Genomic DNA, 16549 nt, shown 5'->3' on the forward strand with positions numbered 1-16549 from the left:
ATGTAACACTATAATTAAAATTAACCATACAACTTTTTTTCATAATTACTGCAAAAGTCAATAGGGGTTATGAGTTTTTAGGTCTTTAATCCACAAGAATTGGTAAAAGGGGTTGCAATTAGATTTCATTAAAAATGAAAAAAAGACAATAGTTCTAATCGGTTTTATTTAAAAAGGCGAAATGCATTGCAAGAGCATAATTCCTCTCTTATTTATATAAGCCATTGATTAATTCAAAAAAAGTTTCATAACAAAAAAATAAAACAAATTTTATGCCATATTTTTTTAAGTAAAGCTTTAAATAATTACTTTAAATATATGAGCAAGTTACTATACAATAATGACTTATCGTATATTTCGTATAAGACTTCATACATCACTGATTTTAATTCCAATTTGAAACTGTGTGACATAAACATAGATAACTTAAAATTAATCGCTTACGCACAATTTTTGAACCCTAATCAGATTCCGACTACCAGATATCAAAAATCAAAACCAAAATCGAACGTTGTTGAACATCAGGATACTTCAAATTTATATAAAAACTGACGATTTAATTAATCGAATTGACGTGTAGGAGGCTATAAAATCATCAATCGATTATGAAATTGTAGAATAATACGCTCAATTAAAAATAACTTTACTCTGAATAATACAATCAAACTAAAAATTGAATCATGCTCAAATGAGTTCATTCAATTTGCAGACAGCCTAATTTGTATTCCAAATCCAAATTGAGCTTCAATTGGCCGGTTAGTCTGATTATGAAGCTTCATTAGTCCAATAAATCAATTAGGTTCACAAAATCCAATCGCGAATTGATTCACGATATTCTGGTAGTAAGATTTGAAGTCGAGTTATAATTTGATTGGCTCTAAATCGTACTGATTCATTCATAGAACGAAATCGAATTTGAACAAAGTAAGAATTTTATCATGACACGTTTTATGAAAGCAAAACCCGAACCGACCCACAACTTGTTTGAAAAGAAAAGAGGGGAGTTAAGATTATAAATAATAATAATAATAATAATCTATACTATATATAATACATCAAACAAGGGCAAATTAAGACACCCATTTTTAAGTAATTTACAACACTTAAAGCATGAGGTACATGTGTTAGTAAGGGTAAACATGTCTTTTAAACACAATTCATTCAACTTACAAGTTTGATCCCTCATATTTAACAATATTATGTTTTAATTTAACTTGTAAACTAACTTCTCACCCATGATTTTTAAACGACTATAGCCTTTTCATACGTTAATATTTTTATAAACAAATTACACCATAAAAACGAGCATTTTATGCTCTTTAATTTGGATATATATGATATTGTTGTATTTTTTTTTATTTTAAATAAATTAATATGTTACGTAGGGGTGTTCAGTGTCAATTTTGATTATTTTTAAGTTAAACATGTGAGTTTAACCATTAATATAGATTTTTTGTCGTCCAAAACCAAACTCAACAATTGAAAGGTTGAAACCGAATCGTTACTAACGGCTTGGTTCCAGTTTGGTTTCACAGTTTAAACTTTAATAATAAATATAGTTTAAAATAATTAATAATTTAAATGTACTATCAATTTTAACTAAAAACCAACATAATATGATACTTGAGATGATCATAAATAAAAAATGATAATTTTAGCCACATAAATGGTAAATATTAAGGGAAAATCTAGGACGTGAAATAATAACAACAAAGATTACAAAAGGAATCATATTGCAATTGGGTTAATTTGAAGTTGTATAGCCAAGTTATTTTTAATAAAAAGATTATGTTTAATTAAAATTTAACTATATCTAATATATATTACAAAACATATCTAATAATTAATAATAAAAAAGATTAAATTGCATTCAGCATTTACAGTCTGGTCTGGTTTCATATGGCCGGTTGCCGATATAAACCACCGTGAACCAACCGTTCACTACGTTTTGAAAATTTTGAAACCGACCAACAAACCGAAAGTAAAAAAAGAAAAAGAAAAAAGTAAGTCAAACCAATGACCGATTTAAACGATTTTAAGGTTTTAATCAAACCATAAACACTTATATTTGTACGTGATTAACAGGTTTAAACACCCGCTGCATCGCGCGGACACGCTTACGGTAATAATAAAAAGCACTTGGTGGTTTCCTCTCCCCGTTGTATTCTATTCTATTATTCCAGGGTTAAACAAACACATACATACATACATACACATACGCTTACTCTTCTTCTAGGTTTAGGTGGTGGTTTTGAACTCAATTCAATCAAACCATAATAATAATAATAATAATAATAATAATAATAATAATCTATCTTCTTTCTACACAGTCAGTCAATCAGTCAGTCAGGTTAATCTCTATCTCTTCTCAATCGCTTACTCTCTCATGTTTAATTAATTACAGATATTCAATCAATCAGTTTGTTTGTTTTCAACTGCAGAAGAAGAAGACGACTGTAAATAATATACTCGTATGGTATGGCGGCTGCGGCTAGCCTAAGATCCAACTTGCCGTCGAGGCCACGGCAGCTTATATCCGGCACTGAAGCTAATAACTCCTCCTCCTCAGACACTGTAACTAACTACTTTTACTTTTACTTTCCATCCACATCTTTATATTATTATTCATCTCTTTAAATTAGGGCACCATTTCATACACTAATATTAATTGCTTCACCTTGCTTGACTACTACTCTAGTACTCTACTCTTATTATTATTATTATTATTATTATTATTATTATTATTCACTCTCTATTTTATCGCTTTTTCACTCTCTATTCTATCGCTTTCATCATACATACATATTGCATCACATTTCACTGCCTCATACTAATTATGCAACTAACATTGAAGGATAAACTACATGCTCTAGTCTTATAGTACAGGAAATCGATGTACTCGCAAACGTTGACAGTTTAAGCATATAATGCTAGCTCTTGTTGGATTAAATGTATAGCTTATTTTCATTCATATGTAAATGTCAGATTCATTTATTCCTGTAACTCATGTCTTTTGCAGCCTCTAAAAGTAAAGGCATTCATTGACAAGGTGATTCAGTGCCCGTTGCAAGACATTGAAATCCCTCTTTCAGGGTTTCGTTGGGAGTACAACAAGGTGATTACTCATACGGCGTTACTTTTACTGGATTCTTTTGCTAAAATATTACTCTTATTTATATACAGGGAAATTTTCATCATTGGAGGCCACTGTTCTTGCACTTTGATACATACTTCAAGACATACGTGTCTACTAGGAAGGATCTTTTGTTGACAGATGATATTGTAGAAGATGATACTCCTTTCCCAAAGCAATCAGTCCTCCAAATTCTGCGCGTGATGCAAATCATTTTAGATAATTGCCCAAACAGGAGTGCATTTACTGGCTTAGAGGTATGGTGGAAATGATAGAATAATAACATTGGATTCAACATAATACACGATTATAGGTTTCAATTTCTAGCCATTTGCTAATGAACAGTTTGATTTGGGCTGGGTTTTATTTCCAACGGGCCAAGTAAAAAGTACATCAAATATGTTGGAAGTTGCCTAAAGTCTATTATTACTGTATACGACTCCCAAAATTGTCTTATTCAAAGACTTAGATTGTTGTTGTAATAATACTGTTTTTTTGTCATCATAAATAATAACACTTTATCTATAAATATTGGCTGATAAGCACCAGTGCTCAGCTTGACCCAACCAGCTATGACATACTAAAAATGAAGCGTTTTATTTGACTCATTATTTAAAAGGTGTCAGTGGTTATCTCTAAAGTGGTGTTTTGTTTCTTCAGCATTTCAAGCTCTTGCTTGCATCAACTGATCCTGAGGTCCTCATTGCAACACTAGAGACTCTCTCATCATTAGTGAAAATGGTTTCACCAAAGCCTCATTCAAGTGGGAAGCTGGTTGGATGTGGTTCAATAAACAGCTCTCTTCTGTCATTGGCACAAGGATGGGGAAGCAAGGAAGAAGGTTTAGGTTTATATTCATGTGTTGTTTCAAACGAAAAGACCCCAGACGATAGTCTATCCTTATTTCCTTCTATCGATGATGATAAATCTCAAAGTCGCATGAGGTCCACTTTATATTTTGAGTTGCATGGCACATATACCCAAGACATGGGTGCCTCCGCAAGTGTAATTCACATTCCAGATCTTCATACACGGGAGGAGGATGACCTGTCTATTATGAAGCAATTGGTAGAGCAGTACAATGTAGGTCCTGAGCATTGGTTTTTGTTGCTTACTAGAATTAGATATGCTCATGCTTTCCGTTCACCCAAAATGTCTAGGTTGTACAGCAAGATATGTCTTCTTGCTTTCATTGTCCTTGTTCAATCAGGTGATTCTCATGATGAACTTGTATCTTTTTTCGCAAACGAGCCTGAATATACAAATGAGTTAGTACGGCTTGTGAAATCTGAAGAAACCATATCTCTAGCTATTCGTATGCTTGCAGTTCAAGCTCTCGGAGCTCAACTAGTTGTCTATTCGTCATCTCATGAGCGGGCTCGCATTCTGAATACAGGTTGCAACCGTGTGCAACTTATTAATGTGTTGCAAAGGGAGATTTCATCTTTAAACAAGTCTACTGATACGCCGTCTATTGCATACATTGAAGCACTCCTTCATTTTCACGTGCTTCAAGTGATAACAACTTCAAGTCCCAGGAACATTATACGGGGCCCGGGAATGGTTTCCACCTTTTTACCCCTTATAGATGACACAGAGCCCGCACACATGAATCTTGTTCTTTTGGCTGTGAAGATTCTACAAAAGCTCATGGATTACAGCAATTCAGCAGTCACTCTTTTACAAGACTTGGGAGGAGTTGACCTTTTGACCAATCGGCTGCATACAGAAGTTGTTAAAATGATTAACTCAATGAAAATCGGAGAGTCCTCAGACACAATTGATGATCAGACTTTTCCGCACATGCTTATTAGGATATTATTGAAGGCACTTAGTTCTGCTACTTACGCTTCAGCAAACACTACAAGACCTCAGAATCCTCAAAATAACTCTCTTCCCGCGACTCTTATGTTGATCTTTAAAAACATGGTCACATTTGGAGGTGACATATATTCAGCAGCTGTGCAGGTAATGTGTGAGATGATTCACAAAGATCCTACATGTTATGCGTCATTGGATGAAATCGGTCTTCCCAGTGCTTTTATATCATCAGTGGCAGCTGGAGTTCTTCCTTCTACAAGGGCTCTCACATGTGTTCCAAATGGTCTCGGTGCCATTTGTCTCAATACAAAGGGGTTAGAGGAGGTAAAAGAGAAGTCGGCATTGAGGTTTTTGGTTGACGTTTTTACTCACGAGAAATATGCCCTTCCAATGAATGATGCTATTGTGCCTTTAGCAAATGCTGTTGAAGAGCTTTTGCGTCATGTCACTTCTCTTAGAGTCACTGGTGTAGATTTGATTATTGAAATTATCAATAAAATTGCATTAATTGAGGACAGTAAAGGTGCAGAACAATCGGGAAAAGTCACTGGGAGTAATGTTACTGATATGGATACCGAGGAGAAAGAAAAGTCAACCTTGGAAGGAGTGAGTAATGAGCCATTTATCCAGTCGTGCATATTTCATGTGATGGTGTTGGTTCATAGAACAATGGAAAATGCTGAAACTTGTCGGATTTTTGTGGAGAAAAGCGGTATCGAAGCATTATTGAAGCTTTTACTGAGACCAAGTATAACTCAGTCTTCTAAAGGGATGTCTATTGCTTTGCATAGCACAATGGTTTTTAAAAGCTTCACTCAGCATCACTCTGCTCCTTTGGCGAGTGCCTTTTGCTCCTCTTTAAGGGATTATTTAAAGTCAACTTTGACCGGATTTGATCTTCTTACCGGATCTTTCCTTTTGGATCCCAAATCCACACCAGATGCAAAGGTTATCTCTTCGCTTTTTCTTGTTGAATTTCTTCTGTTTTTAGCTGCCTCAAAAGACAATCGATGGATTGCTGGATTGCTCCAAGAATTTGGAAACGGTAGCAAGGATGTTTTAGAAGATATTGGAAGAATTCATCGTGAGATTTTATGGCAGCTTGCTTTACTTGAAGATGCCAAGTTTGAAAAAAATGAGGATGTCAGTGACAGTTCTGCTGATGTGTCACGGTCTTCAGAATCTGAACAACAAAGATTTGATTCTTTTAGGCAGTTTCTTGATCCGTTAATGAGAAGAAGGATGTCGGGATTGAGTTTTGACTCACAGTTTTTTGATTTAATAAACCTGTATCATGATCTCACTCATCCCTCAAGCACACATGGTCCGCCAGAACCACATACTGGAGCTGGTCATCGATCAACCCCTTCTGGAACTTCAGACATGATGCGGTTACTATCTTTACATATCACCCATTTGTTTCAAGAGCTAGGAAAAGCTATGTTGCTTCCTTCTAGAAGACGAGATGAGTTGGTGACTGGAACTCCTTCAGGATCTGTGGCTTCTACATTTGCTTCTATCACACTCGATCATATGAATTTTGAAGGCCGTGAGGCATCGTGGTCAGCAAAATGCCGTTACCTCGGGAAGGTTGTTGATTTTATTGATGACATTCTACTAGAGAAGTCTGACTCTTGTAATCCCATGCTGTTGAACTGTTTGTATGGTCGTGGGGTTATCAAGTCAGTTTTGACCACATTTGAAGCCACCAGTGAGTTGCTTTTCACTGTCAGCAAAACTCCTGCATCTCCTATGGAGACTGATGAAGGAATTTTGAAGCAAACAGACACAGAAGAAATGAATCATTCATGGATTAATGATTCATTAGCCAATTATGGCAAGCTTATGAATCACCTTGTGACTTCATCTTTTATTTTGTCATCTTCTTCAAAACATTTGCTTACACAACCCCTTGTAAATGGAGGAAACATTCCTCTTCCACGGGATCCTGAGGTTTTTGTTAGGGTTCTACAATCTATGATCTTGAAAACGGTGCTTCCCTTATGGACTCATCCTCGGTTTGTTGATTGTAACGATGATTTCATCACTACCGTGATATCTATCATCCGTAATGTCTTTTCTGGGGTTGAAGTGAAAAATGTAAGCAATGGTGGGTCACGTCTCGCTGCTCCTTTGAGTGAAACAACTATTTCCACAATAGTTGAAATGGGGTTTACAAGACCACATGCAGAGGAGGCGTTGAGACAAATTGGGTCAAACAGTGTTGAGTTGGCCATGGAATGGTTGTTCTCACACCCTGAGCAAGTCCCAGAAGACGATGAACTTTCTCGTGCACTTGCTATGTCTCTTGGTAACAATTCATCTGATAAGTCTCTTGGTAATAATTCATCTGATGCAAAAGAAAACACTGCAAATGAAACGAGTAAGCAGATTGAAGAGGAAACTGTGCAGTTGCCACCTGTTCATGAATTGTTATCTACATGTAAGAAGCTTCTACAAGTGAAGGATTCTTTAGCATTTTCAGTTCGCGACCTTTTTCTGATATGTTTACAAGATGATGGCCAATACAGGTCAAATGTTTTAACATTTATCGTTGACCAGATTGCTGACAATGGAAAGAATACAATGATGATATCTTCTCTCTTTCATGTTCTTGCGTTGCTTCTTAATGACGATAATGACTTGAGGGAAGTTGCTTCTAAAAGTGGTCTAGTTAAAGCTGCTGCAGATCGTTTGTCAAATTGGAACCCCGAGAATGATAATTCCAAAACTGTACCTAAGTGGGTGACACCAGCGTTTCTTGCTGTCGACCGACTTGCTCAGGTGGACCAAAAGCTGAATGCTGACATTATTTCAGAGCTATTAAAGAAAGATGATGTTGGTAACCAAACTCATATAGTGATAGATGATGAAAAACAAAACAAGGTGCAACCATATTTAGGGCTTATTGATATAGAAGATCAAAAGAGATTTGTTGAAATATCATGTCACTATTTAAAGAATTCTCTTCCTGCTGAAACAGTTCATGCTGTTCTTCAACTATGCTCTACACTTACAAGAAATCATTTTGTTGCTCTTAGCTTCTTAAATGCCGGCGGTTTACCTTTGCTGCTATCTTTGCCTTCAAATAGTCTGTTTGTTGGTTTTGATAATGTTGCTGCTAATATTATTCGCCATATTCTTGAAGACCCGCAAACACTCCAACAGGCTATGGAATCTGAAATAAAACAGAGTGTTGTGGCAGCTGTTAATCGACAGTCTACTAGCCGGCTCACGCCTCGTAGCTTCCTCTTGAATTTGACTTCTGTTATTTCACGCGATCCGGTGGTTTTTATGCGAGCTGCCCAGTCGGTATGCCAAATTGAGATGGATGGTGACAGACCATGCATTGTATTGCTTAAAGGCAAGTCCAAAGAAAAAGAGAAGACAGAAACTATGGCTGATGGGAAACCTCCTGAGGCAAATGTGAAGCATGTAAAAGTTCATAGAAAACCGCCACAGAGTTTTGTGAGTGTAATTGAGCTGCTTTTGGATTCAGTCATGAATTTTGTGCCACCTGTAAAAGATGAACCTGTGGCAGTGTCTGGAGAGAAGTCATCATTAACTGATATGGACATCGATTTGATATCAAACAAGGGAAAAGGGAAGGAAAATGAAAGCGAAAATGGTGAGCAGGAACAGCATGCCTCGATAGCGAAAGTTGTATTCATTTTAAAGCTTTTAACAGAGACTCTCATGATATATGGTCCATCGGTTCATGTTCTGCTTCGAAGAGATGGTGAAATTGCCCATAAGGGTCCAAGTAGTACTTGTGCTGGTGGAGTATTTCATCATATTCTTCATCAGTTCCTTCCTTACTCAAAAAGTTCTAAAAAGGAGAAAAAGACGGATGTTGACTGGAGACATAAACTAGCAGACCGAGCTAGCAAGTTTTTGGTGGCTGCATGTGTGCGTTCTACAGAGGCAAGGAAGAGAATTTTTGGGGAGATCAATAATGTTTTTACTGATTTTGTTTCTTCTTCTGTTGTTCCTCAACCACCAGGAGATGATATCCAAGCTTTTGTTGATTTGCTGAGTGGTGTGTTGCTGGCTCGTTCACCAACCGGCTCTTCAATTTCAAGTGAAGTTTCAGTTTCGTTTATTGATGTTGGTCTGATTAGGTCACTGACACAACTCCTACAAGTGATGGACCTAGACCATCCTGACTCACTAAAGGTGGCACCTGGGCTGATGAAGGTTCTAGAGGTGGTCACTAAAGAGCATGTTCTTGCTGCCGAGGCTAATGCTGGAAAAGGTGATAATACGATAAAATCTCTAGATCATACAGAAAATGAGCAAACAGAAAATATTGGAATTGAGTCTAGAGAAATTGAGCCTGCTACAGATGACATGGAACATGATCAGGAGAATGATGGAAGTTTTGTTCCTCCAAGTGAAGATGATTACATGCATGAAACTTCTGACAACACAAGGGTTGTTGAAAATGGTTTTGATTCTGTGGGAATAACATTTGAAATCCAACCTGATAGTCAAGAGAGTCTAGACGAAGATGATGAAGATATGTCAGGGGATGAAAGAGATGAAGATGAAGAAGAGGAGGAAGAGGAAGAAGATGGAGATGAAGAAGAAAACAATGATCTTGAAGATGAAGTCCATCATTTGCCGCATCTTGACACAGATCAAGATGACAATGAAATTGATGAAGATGATTTTGATGAGGATATGAATGAGGAAGAAGATGATGATGACGAGGATGAGGATGATGGTGATGGTGGTGGTAGAGTTATATTAGGCCTGAGTGAGGAAATGAATGGGATTAATGTGCTGGACCATATTGAGGTTTTAGGCAGAGACAATGGTTTCCCTAATGACACATTTCACATGATGCCTGTTGAAGTTTTTGGTTCAAGACGCCAAGGTCGTACCACATCCATTTATAATATTCTTGGGAGATCTCCTGATACATCAGCTCCAGCTCAGCATCCACTTCTAGTTGACCCTTCAGGACAAGCCGGTATGATGGTTTTGAAGTCTCTCTTTATTATAGGGGAAAGTGTACTGGTTGGGTGGGTTGGATCACACTTATTTTCCAACTTGTTTTTAATAATAACTAGTGTATCAGTTATTATTACAACAGTTATTTTATCTCAACATCGATCTAAATTGTGGTACAAAATGATTTGGGCATGTTTTGTGTGTAAAAGTTTAACTCATATTGTTTGTTTCTTTTTTTTTCTTCTTTTAGGTCAAGTTCGTGACAGAAATTTGGAGTCAACCTCATCACGTTTGGATGCAGTATTTAGGTCTTTGAGAAATGGGCGCCGTGGTGACCGTCCAAGCATGTGGGCTAATGACGGGCAAAGCGGTGGATCAAACCCTTCCAGCATTCCGTCAGGATTTGAAGAGTTGTTGGTTTCTCATTTGAGACCCCCAACCCCCGTGAACCCACCTGATCATGAAACTGGAATAGAGGGTCAAACGCAGGACGAGACTGCTCAACTCCAAGCATCTGCTGGGATGGTACCTGAACCCACCACCGAGAATGATGGTAATAGTGAACCCACAATAAATGAACTTCAAACATCTATTAGACATCCACAATCTGTTGAAATGCAATCTGATCACAATTCGGTTGACGGTGTGAGCCAAGAAAGCAGTGAAAATGAGGCTACATTAGGAGAAAGTCTTAGAAGTTTGGATGTTGAAACTAGAAGTTTGGATGTTGAAACTGGAAGTACAAATGCTTCACTTGTGAATACAATCACAACGTCAGCGAGCGGGTCTCTTCATAGTGTACCTGAGGCATCAGAAAACCATGGTCAAGAATCAGAGCAAGGTGCTGCTGCTGCACCTGCTCATGATGCACGAATCGACCCTACCTTCCTGGATGCACTTCCTGATGAGTTGCGTGCCGAGGTCCTTTCAGGTCAACCAGGTCCAGTGACACAAGTTATTAATACTGAACCACAAAATGGCGGGGTCAATGACATTGACCCAGAATTTCTTGCCGCACTCCCGCCAGATATTCGAGCAGAAGTTTTAGCACAACAACAAGCACAAGTGGCACAACGGTCACATGAGTTGGAAGGCCAACCTGTGGAGATGGATACCGTCTCAATAATTGCTACATTTCCATCAGAAATACGAGAAGAGGTAGATTTTTTTTAGAGGTGGCAAATTTGACTCATCACCTTTTTTTTATTTAGACCGTTAGTGTAATTACTAATCTTTTGTAAACATATTTATCACATTAATTATCTATAAAAAAAATAAAAAAGGTTATTGATAAGAGTCTAGAATCTGGACTTAAACAAACGATTCAATTACTGGAACATAATAACCCGATTCAAGATGGGAAGTCTCCTATTACCCAATTCGAGATGGGAAATCTCCTATACAAGGTTAAAGAAAACATAATCTTTAAAATATTGGGAAGGTCAACCTATCACGTTCTTACTTTACCAGATTGACCCGTACCAACCCTACCATCCGTCTTGCCACTTCTAGTTTTTTCATATTATTATTAAGGGGCAATATTTTTTTAACATGTTGGTTCATATCTTTAGGTTCTCTTGACATCATCTGATGACGTGCTTTCCAATCTCACACCTGCGCTTGTTGCTGAGGCAAACATGTTGAGAGAGAGGTTCCGACGCAATAATCGAACACTTTTTGGCATGTTCCCGAGAAATAGGAGGGGTGAATCTTCTAGAAGAGGTGAAGGAATTGGATCCAGTCTGGATAGAATTAGCGGGGCCATTACTCATAGGTCAACTGGAAGTCATCCCATTGAAACTGATGGAGCTCCGTTAGTTGACACAAAAGATCTTAAAGCATTGACTCGTTTGCTTCGAGTAGTTCAGGTAGCAGTCATATATGGCTCATTTTTTCTTGGAAAAGCAATCTTATAAGTTATAATAATGGTGATTGTCTTGCATATGTGCTTATAGTTTCTCATTAGTATGTTTTTTTAATGTTTGTTTGCCAGCCAATCTATAGACCACATCTGCAGAGACTGCTCTTGAACCTATGTGCTCATGCTGAAACCAGATCTGCTTTGATAAAAATATTGATGGACCTTTTGGTCCTTGATACAAGAACGCCCAACAGTGATTTGAATGCTTCTGAGCCCTCATATCGGCTTTATGCTTCCCAGAGTCATCTAATGTATTCTCGCCCTCAAAGTTTTGATGGTAAGAATCTTTTTTATATTAGCTGATGCTTACCTTTCAATATTTCACAGCTGTTAATTAAAGGTTAATTTGTTGACACGGGTTGAATTATGTATAGAATTTTTGAACGGTTTGTGGTTAGTGTGCCAAACACGGTTAACAAAGTTTTTAGGAGTTTTTTTTTGCATTAAAAGTACACTTTGGATGAGCCTTGGCCTTTCACTAACTACTATTTTAGCTATTTTTTTACCCATTAGAAATGAAACATAATTCTCGTCGATATGTGTGACTAGCATTTTCTCTTTGAAAACTAATTTTCTTGGCTTTATTTTAGGTGTGCCACCGTTGCTGTCACGTCGTGTTCTAGAAACACTAACATACCTGGCCAGGAATCATAAATTTGTTGCAAAACTTATGCTACAATTTAGAATACAAACTTCTGATCAGGCTCGTGGGAAAGCTGTTATGAATGTTCAAGATGATGTACCAGATAAACATCAGTATCAAGACGGTTTATTAGCCATAACATTGCTGTTAAGCCTCTTAAAGCAACCACTTTATTTGAGAAGTATTGCACATCTTGAGCAGGTTGTTATCGAATAAAAAGTTCTCTTTTCTACTAATAGGTTATAGTCTTCTTAAACAATGCTGAAGATTGTTTTATTTGTGTTTCAGCTGCTAAACTTGTTAGACGTCATCATTGATAATGCTGAAAGTACGCAAGTGTTGGTTCAGAATGAGGAATCTGTTGCTGAAGAATCTGCTCAGATGTCAACTTTGGATGGCGAGACAAAATCGGATGCTAAATCTTCCAAGATTGATGATGCCCCTAAGCCCTCATCATCTGGTGTTAAAACGGAAAATGAATCTCATAATATTCTGCTAAATTTGCCACAAGCAGAACTCCGTCTTCTTTGCTCATTGTTTGCAAGTGAAAGGTAAATATTTTTATTGCCAGTTTTGCGTTAATTTTTCATATATTAACATTGCTTAGGTTTGATGGTATCATGGATTACTTAATCCTTTTGCTTTGCTAACAAATATTCATTTCAGTTTGTCGGAAAGTGCTTACGCCCTTGTTGCTGATATATTAAAGAAGTTGGTTGCTATTGCTCCCCATCACTGTCATTTATTCATAACTGAGCTAGCTGGTTCTATGAAGAACTTGACTAAGTTAGCAATTAATGAACTACGTGTGTTTGGTGAAACAGAGAAAGCATTGATTAATGCATCTGGCTCCAATGGGGCAGCAATCCTTAGGGTTATACAAGCATTAAGCTCACTAGTTACCTCACTTAATCAAGAAAAAGAACAGACGGTTCTTGAAAACGAACAAGCTGCTACCATTTCTTTAGTAAATGCTATAAATGCTGATTTGGAGCTATTATGGGTTGAGTTGAGCACATGTATAAGCAAAATTGAGAGTTTTACCGATACTACCCCTGAAGAATCTTCTTCATCAATAAACTTAACATCTAGACCTTCTGGTGCATTTCCTCCACTGCCTTCTGGCACTCAGAATATCTTGCCGCATATAGAATCATTCTTTGTGATGTGCGAGAAGTTGCATTTTGGGCATGATTCTGATGATGCCGGTGTTCCCGGGACATCTGTAAAAGCTGAGGAAAAGAATGCAGCTTTTGTGAAATTTGCAGACAAGCATAGGAAGCTTCTTAATGGTTTTATCAGACAAAACCCCGGATTGCTTGAGAAGTCTTTCTTGGTTATGTTAAAGGTCCCTCGTTTTATCGATTTCGACAATAAACGGTCATATTTCAGATCGAAAATTAAGCATCAGCATGATCATCATCATCATCATAGTGGTTTGAGAATATCTGTTAGAAGAGCATACATACTTGAAGATTCATATAATCAACTGCGAATGAGGTCCACGCAAGATTTAAAGGGTAGGCTGACTGTACATTTCCAAGGGGAAGAAGGTATTGATGGTGGTGGGCTTACCAGGGAATGGTATCAGTTGTTATCCAGGGTAATCTTTGACAAGGGAGCTTTGCTTTTTACAACTGTTGGTAACGAGTCAACCTTTCAACCAAATCCAAATTCTGTTTTTCAGACAGAACACCTCTCCTACTTCAAATTTGTTGGCAGAGTTGTAAGTCATTCCATTCTTTTCATTTATGCATTATAAATATTAATAGAGGTGGTAAAATGGAGGAGCATTTATCTTTTTACCTAGTTTCTGCCGCTCACACTTGTATTATTTTTTTTTTTAAATCAGGTTGGGAAAGCACTCTTTGATGGTCAATTGCTTGATGTTCATTTCACAAGATCTTTTTACAAGCATATGCTCGGGGCAAAAGTAACCTACCATGATATTGAAGCGATTGACCCAGGTTACTTCAAAAATTTGAAGTGGATGCTTGAGGTGTGTTTTCTTATGAATCAGTGAAAATCTACCTCTGATGTATTTAGTAACCAATTATCTATCACTAACTTTCATTTTTGAAATGCAGAATGATATTAGTGATATTTTGGATCTGACATTTAGTATTGATGCCGATGAAGAGAAGTTAATCTTATTCGAGAAAGCAGAAGTAAGAATTAAAATTTACGGTTTACCACAACGTAAAATATGCGTGACTTGTGTATTGTTTATTGATTATGATTTTAATGATACAGGTAACTGACCATGAACTGATCCCTGGTGGAAGAAATATTCGAGTTACAGAGGAAAACAAACATGAATATGTCAATCTCATTGCCGAGCATCGATTAACAACTGCTATTCGTCCTCAAATAAATGCCTTTTTGGAAGGTTTTAACGAATTGATTCCTCGTGATAACATATCCATTTTTCATGACAAGGAATTGGAATTGTTGATAAGTGGGCTTCCAGATATTGATTGTGAGTAACTTACGTTATTATCTTTGTTATCCGATTTAAATGGTTTAGTCTAGTTGTTAACTGTTAATTGCTACTTGTTAGTGGATGACATGAGGGCGAATACCGAGTATTCTGGATACAGTGCTGCATCTCCTGTTATTCATTGGTTTTGGGAGGTTGCTCAAGCTTTAAGCAAAGAAGACAAGGCTCGTTTATTGCAATTTGTAACTGGTACTTCAAAGGTATATTGTTTTATGCTATTAAGCAATGATTTTGTTTGTATAAAATTAACAAAAAAATAATATTATATTGTTGTAATAATGACGCAGGTACCTTTAGAAGGGTTCAGTGCTTTGCAAGGTATATCAGGAGCCCAGAAGTTTCAGATTCATAAGGCATATGGAAGCTCGGACCGTTTGCCTTCTGCTCATACATGGTAATTGCCAAAATAAATGAATTTTATTATTCACAATTTCACATGCTGAGTTCATAGTTGTCATTTTTGTTTATTTTTGCAAAGTGTTTAGTCGGATTGTGTTTATAATCTTTCGGTAATAAAATGTGTTTGTTTATTTTTGTGGAATGCAGTTTCAACCAGTTGGATCTACCGGAATATCCTTCTAAGCAGCACCTGGAAGAAAGACTGCTTCTTGCAATTCATGAAGCTAACGAGGGATTTGGTTTCGGTTAAGAGTTGGAATTCAATCTATCGTGAATGTAAATAAACTATAAACATATGCATCGGTTGAACAACATAGACTGTACAGTTTGTTCGAGTTATATCGACAACCTTTTTATCAAGTTCTGGTTTTAATCCGAGTTACTTATCTTGCAAATTCAGAGTGTAACATCTTTCTTTGATTTTAGTATAGTGCGATGCTATCTAGCCGGTTAAACCAAGAAGAGTAAGTAATTGTTTGTATATTGATTGTGTTGAATTACTTAGAAGATCTATATAGGGGTTGGGTTAACACTACAATTTTTTGCAAGCTAAGCTTGGATTATAAGTCTTGCAAGCTAATATCGTCTCAATGAGGCGGTTGTTAGTTGCCGTCTAGATCGATGACATTTGTGCTAGTTTGTTTGGCGACTCATTGTTTGTATCTTCTGCCTTCTCTTCTTCATCGCTGCCAGAGTCTAGGTCTTCTCTGATATACTCAATTGTTTATTAAGCAAAATAAATTCAATTTTGGTATTATACACACGTTTAGAGGTTAGTTTCCTTGTGTAATTTTGGTTGTGTTAAACCAAGTGCGATAAAAATATGGTGCTAACATATGCAAGTATCGTGTGTATTTTGGTGTAGGTACTGGCAGTCTGGCATATGCAAGTATCGTGTACATATGTATTGTATCGAGCTCTTGTATTGTGTCAGAAACAATATATATATTTTAAATTTTGAATGTACAACATTAATTTTAGAAAATTTCATGCACTACTTATTCATAATACCAACGAGAACATACATGTTGAAGTTGTCACGTTCGTCTATCATTTCGTTGATTACCGTTTAGCTTTTGTTCATCTGCGCTACAAGAAGCCGAGGGTATTGTGAGGCTGCTAGGATGAGGCCTGATCTAAGGACTTTCAACTTCTTGTTATTAGATAAATTAGTAA

The 16549-nt window shown here is 36.9% G+C and overlaps 1 protein-coding gene across 1 annotated transcript; it reads left to right on the forward strand.

Annotated features, from left to right (window-relative positions):
* Window positions 1–2439: 2439 nt before the first annotated feature.
* LOC143553446 (E3 ubiquitin-protein ligase UPL2-like) lies at window positions 2440–15733 on the forward strand. Its single transcript, XM_077043444.1, has 16 exons — window positions 2440–2574; window positions 3020–3115; window positions 3184–3390; window positions 3794–9929; window positions 10161–11068; window positions 11482–11778; window positions 11904–12108; window positions 12422–12675; window positions 12763–13025; window positions 13141–14200; window positions 14327–14473; window positions 14562–14642; window positions 14728–14953; window positions 15035–15174; window positions 15262–15368; window positions 15521–15733. Exons 1-16 carry the CDS (start codon window positions 2479–2481, stop codon window positions 15621–15623), a joined length of 10326 nt encoding a protein of 3441 aa, XP_076899559.1. The 5' UTR covers window positions 2440–2478; the 3' UTR covers window positions 15624–15733.
* Window positions 15734–16549: the final 816 nt, after the last annotated feature.

This window comes from Bidens hawaiensis, unplaced genomic scaffold (genome assembly GCF_021521415.1).
Source record: "Bidens hawaiensis isolate Kalapana, Puna unplaced genomic scaffold, B.hawaiensis_p1.1 tig00017238_1, whole genome shotgun sequence".
NCBI lineage: Eukaryota > Viridiplantae > Streptophyta > Magnoliopsida > Asterales > Asteraceae > Bidens > Bidens hawaiensis.

Coding starts and splice junctions, on each gene's coding strand:
- LOC143553446 (XM_077043444.1), top strand. CDS start 2,479: ATGGCGGCTGCGGCTAGCCTAAGATCCAACTTGCCGTCGAGGCCACGG. Junction 14,201..14,326: donor TCAAATTTGTTGGCAGAGTT/GTAAGTCATTCC, acceptor TTTTTAAATCAG/GTTGGGAAAGCACTCTTTGA. Junction 15,175..15,261: donor TTGTAACTGGTACTTCAAAG/GTATATTGTTTT, acceptor ATAATGACGCAG/GTACCTTTAGAAGGGTTCAG.